The 8399-nt window shown below is 36.0% G+C and overlaps 1 protein-coding gene across 1 annotated transcript; it reads left to right on the top strand.

The window, feature by feature from the left end:
* The first annotated feature begins 268 nt into the window (after positions 1 to 268).
* On the top strand, positions 269 to 8281 carry pyroxd2 (pyridine nucleotide-disulphide oxidoreductase domain 2). The gene is made up of 16 exons (XM_042737409.1): positions 269 to 459; positions 1199 to 1218; positions 1314 to 1407; positions 1634 to 1707; positions 2623 to 2778; positions 2945 to 3098; positions 3251 to 3312; positions 4100 to 4197; positions 4304 to 4445; positions 4550 to 4673; positions 5060 to 5143; positions 5630 to 5786; positions 5991 to 6145; positions 7045 to 7151; positions 7324 to 7444; positions 7614 to 8281. The coding sequence occupies exons 1-16, from the start codon at positions 336 to 338 to the stop codon at positions 7682 to 7684; spliced, it is 1743 nt and encodes a 580-aa protein (XP_042593343.1). The 5' UTR covers positions 269 to 335; the 3' UTR covers positions 7685 to 8281.
* The last annotated feature ends 118 nt before the right edge of the window (positions 8282 to 8399 follow it).

The raw sequence follows: 8399 nt of genomic DNA, 5'->3' as shown, positions 1-8399 counted from the left end.
TATACATATGTGTAAAATATTATTTGGAAAAAAAGTTTCTATTACTTTATATTATTATGTCTTTTTTTTGTACTCAATATATTACTGTACTGTTTGTTTTTATTATTGATTTATTATTTGAATCCTTTTTAAATATTTATTTTAGTTCGTTTAATGTATTATTTATTTATTTGTACATTTTTACCTGTTTTTTCTCTAAACTTTTCCATTGACCCCCTAGCATTCCTGTGAGGGCCCCAGGTTCCTGGGGTTTGGGGGGGAGGAGTGTTCCATGTGTTCCAAGGGGCGAAGCTGTGGAGTTTGAGCTTTGGGTTTGAGGGCTGTCAGAACTCGTCATGGCTGCGGCTGTCAGGGCAGGTTTATGGCACAGAGGGGTTATATCAGTGACACGGCGCGGCAGCCACAGCCACAGCAACACTGCCCTCAAACCTCAATATGACGCGATTATTATCGGTGCAGGTAGGCTACAGACAGACATACATACACGGCCTAAAGAAACAGAACAAAATTGTAACATGGCTGGGCGGGGCTTTTCTTCGATTATGAAAATGTTAATTATTTTACGTGACCTCTTGAGTGTCTATTTTAACTTTATTTTTTAATTACAATTTATCAGTGTCGTTTTATAGCTAGAAATTATTACTGAGACCACTTTTAAAACATTGCGCAGACAACGTGGTCACGTGGCGCCTGTTACTTTCCTCAACGCTGGGTAGGAGGGACCAGTCAGAGTTGTTGTTGCGTCGTTGTGAGGGCTTTCGTTAAAATAATTTCATCGAAACTGGAGAAAATGTATATTTGTGAACCAGATACTAATAATTTGAGTTAATAGTTATAAACGATTATGATTTTCTGTTTACAAATGTCCCAATGAGATCAAAAACGTCCAAAGATGTAAAGCGGTTCCATAAGGAATTGGCTTTGTTGAGCCCTGCAGGAGTAAAAGTTTATGTAACGTTACTGTGAAACCATGCAGAGTTTTCTACTTTTTATCCTTTTTTATTATATCTAAATATGCTTTTGCAAACTCCTGCATACTTTGAACGGCAGTTATACTTTGTTTCACAGTCTCCAAGTTTTAGGAGATACATAATAATGGTAGGCTACATTCATCATCGGCTATTATTCAACATCGTGTAAATGATTGTAGAATTTAGATAGCTTTGAACAAACCTACAATTATTTTCTTTCTTTGTAGGTCACAATGGCCTTATTGCTGTAAGTACACACCAAATCTGATGTATCTCATGTATCTGACCACACCAGTTGCACAACAGTTTTTTGTCTGAAACCTTCTGTTGTGATTTACCCAGTCAGCATATCTGCAGAAGGGAGGCCTGAAAACAGCAGTCCTGGAACGCAGACATGTACTTGGAGGAGCAGCCGTATCTGAGGAGATTATTCCAGGTGCGAGTTCAGGTTTATCACCCAGACCATGCTTACCTAAATCCCCTACAGACTGGCCAAAGATCAGTTTCTCAAGCACTCTGTTATTAGCAATAATTAGAAATTCAGAACTGATATAGTACATAGTCTAAGCATTTTAAGTCAACGTTTCTGATTGACCCTGAAGATATATTAAAATTCAGCTGTGAATCAGTGTGGTTTGCATGACTTTGGCTGTTTATTTCAGGGTTCCTCTTTTCCAGGGCGTCCTATCTGCTCAGTTTACTGCGCCCACACATCTACCAGGACCTGGAGCTCAAGGTGATGTTCATATTGATGTTACATGCCCGATCCTCTCTTTCGCTCTTGTTTAAAACTGATCGGCTCCCCTTTAACTAGCTATCAATAGTGCTGTGTCTCAGACGGACCTGACAAACATTATGAAAGAGAAGCACACTTTAGAATACTTTTTAATTGCATGTTTTTTTTTGTGATAATTATGTATAATTGTTTAAATATAATATTAAATGCATTTTTTTCACATAAGTAGGACTTTACATCTTTATATGTACACTACCATTTTTAAAAAAAAAAATATTAAAACAATTTTTTTGTAACAATATACACTACAATTCAAAAGTTTGTGGTCAGATTTTTTCTCTTTTTAAGACTTTATGCAGCTTTGTTTTACTTTATCGTTAAACTGATAAAACTTGATAGTAAGTAGACTTGTATTGTATTGATGTATTGATCTTGTATTGATCAGATAAAAGCAGCCTCGATGAGCAGCAGAGACAATAAAAATCATACTGATCCCAAACTTTTGAATGGCAGTGTAATTTCATAATTCTGTTGTCTTTAAAATTTATATTTCCAAGTGTTTTGACAATCATTTATGACCATTTCTATTTTATATACTTCTATAAAAAGCATGACAGAAGATTATTAAAACAGTGATTTAAAATGTACTTTAAATTAATGCTTTTAATCTGACATTATGACATACTTTCCAAAAGTGTTAAGAAACAGTCATAATAGTGTCATTTTATTTCATTATCTGCAAGTATCATTTTTATATATACTTTTAAGATTTGAAGGACACTACAATTTCACTTTCAGTACAAGAGGCACACTTCTTTTTCACAAGGAGAAGAAGCAAGTGGCAGATGATTAATTACTTATTTCCTTTCAAGCTAAAAATGACAGCAGTTCTCCACAGTGTGTCTTTCTGTGCAGAAACATGGCCTCAAGGTGTACATGAGGGACCCCTATTCATTTACCCCCATGTTGGAGGATGGTGTAAGAGGGCGACCACCGCCATCTTTAACGCTTGGAGCTGACCTGGCAAAGACCCAGAAAGAGATTGGCAAATTCTCAGAGAAAGATGCCAAGGTTCAATGTCACTGACAAGAGGAATTATATTTGAACTTGTGTGTTCAACTTGCATGTGACACTAAAAACAAAATGCCTATACACCCGTCTACGTCAAATAATGAACTAAATATACATAATTTATATGATTTAATGTGTTTGCTTTTTCTCTGTCCTATCACTATAGGTCTATCCTGAATTTTTATCCTATTTGGAAAGACTGGGCTGTGCCATCCACCCTCTTTTAGATTTACCACCTGTTGACATTCCAGGACTGACTCAGGGCTCTTTGAGAAAGAAAATTTCTGCCCTCAGGAGCTTGAAACCTTTGGTGAAGTCTGGTAATGATGCTTCATGATTATATATAACACACGGTAAACCAGATTTCCCTTAATTGTTCTGCTGTTGCTCACTTAAGCCAGAGCGTCTTATAAGACAAGTGCTTATAAAACTAATAAATTAAAGAAAAATCCATGTTCTTCCATGCTAATAGGGTTGCAGTTGGGAAAGAATATACCAGATTTCTATGAACTTGTTACAGCTCCAGTTATGAAGGTGGGTTAAAATACATATTTTTGAATATATTTGACTGAATAACTAGCAGACCCCATGAAGGTCAAATCAAAAACAATTCTTGAACATTTCTGATCAAATTTCACAACGAAGAAACCAAAAAATAAGTAAAACTAATATAGGCCTGACGGTCTCCATAAAAGTTTGAGACTCTGCCCCCTACAGGTCAAACATTGTAAATAATTTGCAATGTACTGTTAATGTACAGATTATTAGTATCCAGATAATGGTATTGTCCTCTGTGCTCAAGTTAAAACACATCTGCAATAGTACAAATGGCAACTTTTTTGGTACCTGCATCTACACTGGTGGTTAAAAGTTTGGATTAATTTAGATTTGTTTAAATGACTCTCAAAAAAATCAAATACCCTCACAAAGACAGAAATAACCACAGAAATAAAATACATTATAAAATAAATAAAAAACATAAAAAAATATATTAAAATAGAAAACAGTAATTTTAAATCATAATAATGTTTCATAATATTATTGTTTTTACTGTATTTTTGATCAAATAAATACAGCCTTAATTTAGCACAATAGATTTCTTTTAAAAAATCTTAATTATTGCAAAATCTTGACCAAATACTGTATATTTAAAGTTTTATCTGAAAATGCATAAAATACATGTCAAAATATGAATCATTCATTTCTGACTTTATGCATTTCCTAAGGAATTAGGTTTGAGGATGCGCTTCATAACATGAATTTGGCATTAGAAGCATTTTTGGTTGAAATATCTTTTTTTTTTTTTTTTTTTTTTTTGTAGGTGCTCAATCGCTGGTTTGAATCAGAGCCGTTGAGAGCCACATTAGCCACTGACTCTGTGATTGGTGCAAACACAAGCCCAAATAATCCTGGAAGTGGGTGAGAATAGTTTGACATTTATGTGTTCAAACAGATTCAGAATGTGTTGGGATTGTTGTTGTGGACACTGTGTGTTATTGTGGAGACTGTATGCTCAATCTTGTAGATATGTCCTGCTGCACCATGTCATGGGTGAGCTGGAGAAAGAGAAAGGTGCCTGGGGTTACGTGGAGGGAGGAATGGGTGGAGTGTCTCAATCGATTGCCCGCTCCGCCCAGTCTCTCGGAGGAGATATTTTCACAAACAGGGTTAGTATTCAGGAAGTAGGTGTAACCGTTTTCTCAAGCACATTTATTCAAAAGAAGCGTCTGCCTCACGGATATTAATCTGTGGCTTTCCTGGGGGCCTGTAGGACGTTGAAAAGGTCCTTATTGGTCAGGATGGTTCTGCCAAGGGTGTTGTGCTGACAGATGGAACTGAAGTCCACAGTAAAGTGGTTCTGTCCAACGCCACTCCCTACATCACCCAAAAAGCACACAACACAACAACAAAACACATAAACCCCAGAACACCACATCACTTCTCATCATTCACAGTCGATGTTTAAAAGTGATTCACAGTTCATTCACAGTTAATGTCATCCTATTCTGTCAGCACTTTGTTGTGGCCTTGAGCTAGAGTCACTTTATCTGAGTTTACTCAAGGAGTGACCCTATTCTTTGACCGGCAACACTGTCCACATGTGAGTTAGTTCAGTTTGGAGTAGGATTATATATCTATATATACAGACAGAAGATAAAGAACCACATTGAACTTATTTTTATTAGTCTAATGTAAAAAATAATAATAGTAATGTGGAAAAATTAACAACCATTTTACTTAAATGTTAATGACAAGTCTGAATAATTGATGTCTGTGGTTGTCCTGGTAAAGGATGCCCTGTCAGAGGCATTCATCACGGCTGTAGATCAGATTGACTACACCTCTCCTGTTACCAAGATAAATGGTAAGATTACAGAGAATTTAACGCTTCATTTCATCAAACTAAATATGCATTTCAAAAAAAAAAAAAAAAAAAAACACAGTGCTTGCAAGGCAGCAAAAGAAGAGTGTTCATATTTCAGGCTTTGGTTTTGTGTAAGGAACCTCTATTGTTGTCTTGACACTAAGCAAGCAAGACAAGACCAAAGATAATTCATTATGACTGTAACGACCCATTAATGTTTGAGAAATTATATTTAGAATATTCGAACACTCGCATAACCAAGACTTTTTAAAGCATTTAAAAAACTGGGCATTTTAAACGTTCAAAGAAATAACGTTTTCATAGCCTAATGGTTACATTAGCAAAACATTCTTGGAACGTACTTTTGGTAGCTAGGGTGCTGCCTTGCAAGAACTGTAATTTAATTTTATGTAGTTCAGTTTGTCTTTTTCCTGTATAATTGTTGATTGGAATATTCTGTAATCTCTGTCCATCGCAAATGAACAGTGGCTGTAGACAAGCTGCCTAATTTCTTGGCTGCTCCAAATAGTGCGGATGGAAAACCAGGTCCACATCATCAGTGTTCAATCCACCTGAACTGTGAGAGTGTGGAGGTGCTGGAGGAGGCCTACAGGGAGGGCCAGCAGGGACGCCCATCCTCCAGGTTGGCAAAACCTGCAGTGGTGCTTATAATGGAACAACTAATATTTGCACATTACACACTGAATTTGCAAGTCACGACCAGAGTTTCACAGACAACACATCTGTTACTCATGGACAGGGTTTATGGTGATGGTTTTCCATTCACTTCACCGAACCACATCGATTTACATGATATCCCGATTCATCTTCTGGTGTTTTTGTGCAGGCCTATGATAGAAATGACCATTCCCTCAGTGCTGGATCCAACTCTAGCGCCCCCCGGCTGTCATGTGGTGTCTCTTTTCATCCAGTTTACGCCATATTTGTTGGAGGGTCGCCGTGCTTGGACTGACGAGGACAGGGAGAGATTTGCTGACACAGGTACCTAATGACCTATTTGCATTTTTTTTGTGCCGTTTGTGTGCACAGCCATTATAAGCCTTGTGATTGTAAAAGGTTTTGGAGGTCTTTCAAAGTGTAATACAAACAGGTTTGTTGAGTTCTTTTTTAATGTTTTTGAAAAAAAGGGATCTTGTGATCACAAAGGCTTCATTTATTAAATCAATAATATAAAAAACAGTAATACTGTGAAATCCTATGACAATTATAAATAAATGTTATACATTTTAACATAAAATTTAAAAAATGCATTTTAAAATGCAATTTATTCCACTGATGGCAAAGCAAAATTTTAAGTTTTCAGTGTCACATGATCCTTCAAAAATCATTCTAATTTGCTGACTTTGTGCTTAGGAAGCATTTCTTTATATTATCAACATTGCGCAAACCTACCATTCAAAAGTTGTGTAAGTAAAAAGTGGGTAAATTAGTTTTTCATTCAAAAGTGGGTAGGTAGTTTTTTTAAGTAATAATAATACCTTTATTCACAAAGGATGCATTAAATTGATCAGAAATGACCATAAAGACATATTTAATGGTAAAATCCATTTCAAACACATACTTTCAAATTATCCTATTCATCAAATAATCCTGAAAAACAAACCATTAATAATATTTGAACACCAATAATAATTGCACCAAATCAGCATATTAGAATGATTTCTGAAGGATTCATCACTGCAATAATATTTCAAAACATTAGATGAGCTAGACCCTTCCTCCACCATTATCATCTAAAAATTCACACTCTGATAGATGGGAATGCGATGAAATCGCTGCTTTTAAACACAGACACACCGTTTGTGCTACCGCAATGATATCACATGTCTCAAAGTAATAAGATCTTTGTTGTAATTGGTCCTTTGTTTCCTGTTTCACAGCATTCGACTGGGTTGAGCGTTATGCACCTGGATTTAAAAAATCTATAGTTGGCAAAGACATTTTAACCCCTGCTGATCTGGAGAGGGTCTTTAGTCTCACTGGAGGGGTATGAATATTTAAATTTAATAAACATGGACAATTTCTAAATTCATAACTTTGTTTTGTTAGTAATTTTCACAGCCATACAGAATGATTTTGTCTCTTAATCTTCTATTTGGAAGTTAATTTGCATGTCATACCATTCCAAACATTCATTACATGTATTTTTTATGCCACAGAATATATTTCATGGCTCAATGTCTTTGGATCAGCTTTACCTGGCGAGACCTTTGCCCTCTGTCGCAGACTACCGCTCACCAGTCAAAGGACTGTACTTATGTGGCAGTGGCAGCCATCCAGGTCTGTGCCTGAATAAATGAAGGCTAAAAGAGTGCGTATTGGGTTTAGAAATGTCATCAGTGTGATATCACGTTTCATAAAACCAGGTCAGGTATATGTTGAGCTTGATGTGCAATGTGCATGACCTCCCCTGTGTTTTCCAGCATTTATATAAGTTTTTCTCATTCAGGTGGAGGTGTTATGGGTGCAGCTGGCTGGAATTCAGCTCTCAAAGTTCTAGCAGATTTCAAGCGACTGTGATCATGGCCTTCAGTGGGGAATGTCATTTTCCAATGGGATGTTTTAATGAAAACAGAGATGAAGACAAATAAGAAGTGTTGTTAACGTCGTATGTGGTTATTCTGTATTTTTAACACTCCCAAATTTTCAATTTTTTTAGTGAAATGTTAATAAATATAAAAATAGTTATAATAAATATACCTTAGTCAGTGTAGCACTATATTTGCTTTTTGACAGGAATGAGTTGTGAGGGACTGAAGTACAGTGTTCAGTGGATTCAGCTGTTGTATAACAACCTAGCGATTGTTCAGCTGTCAAAATGTCTTTCTGAAAAAAAGTAGACGTAAACTTCAAGAACAAATTTGAAAGCTGTGAGTTGTAATAATTACATGATCTTGGACCTTAATGCAGTGTGTGGCATTGTAAAGACTGTAAATCAATCCCTCACCGCCTTGTTTTTTATGTGTTAAATTCAATATGGTGTCTAACCAGTCTAAGGAATGGGCTACTTTTGCAGGTTTTTTTTATAACTTGTGATAGTCCGTGTGACCAGAAACCAAACTGAATGTTCTCAAAAAGCTGTGACATTGTTTTGAGAGTAAAGAACTCATTTGGTGCTATGATAGTAGGGGGCTGGTGTTTGAGGCTTTATAGATTTTTTCTAAATACTTTTGAGCTTTTCTCTGTGTGGTGATGCTAGTAGTTCAGAACTGCAGAATTCACATTTGATAAATAT

The sequence above is a fragment of the Cyprinus carpio genome, chromosome B13 (genome assembly GCF_018340385.1).
Source record: "Cyprinus carpio isolate SPL01 chromosome B13, ASM1834038v1, whole genome shotgun sequence".
Classification (NCBI taxonomy): domain Eukaryota; kingdom Metazoa; phylum Chordata; class Actinopteri; order Cypriniformes; family Cyprinidae; genus Cyprinus; species Cyprinus carpio.
Note: the sequence above shows the minus strand (reverse complement) of the source record. Positions and strands in the feature narration are given on the sequence as shown.

What these genes read in the sequence shown, in the direction of transcription:
- pyroxd2 (XM_042737409.1), top strand. Translation starts at nt 336, where the DNA reads ATGGCTGCGGCTGTCAGGGCAGGTTTATGGCACAGAGGGGTTATATCA. An exon ending in ACCAGGACCTGGAGCTCAAG is followed by an intron (nt 1,708 to 2,622) that starts GTGATGTTCATA and finishes CTTTCTGTGCAG; the next exon opens with AAACATGGCCTCAAGGTGTA. An exon ending in TCTTTAGTCTCACTGGAGGG is followed by an intron (nt 7,152 to 7,323) that starts GTATGAATATTT and finishes TTTATGCCACAG; the next exon opens with AATATATTTCATGGCTCAAT.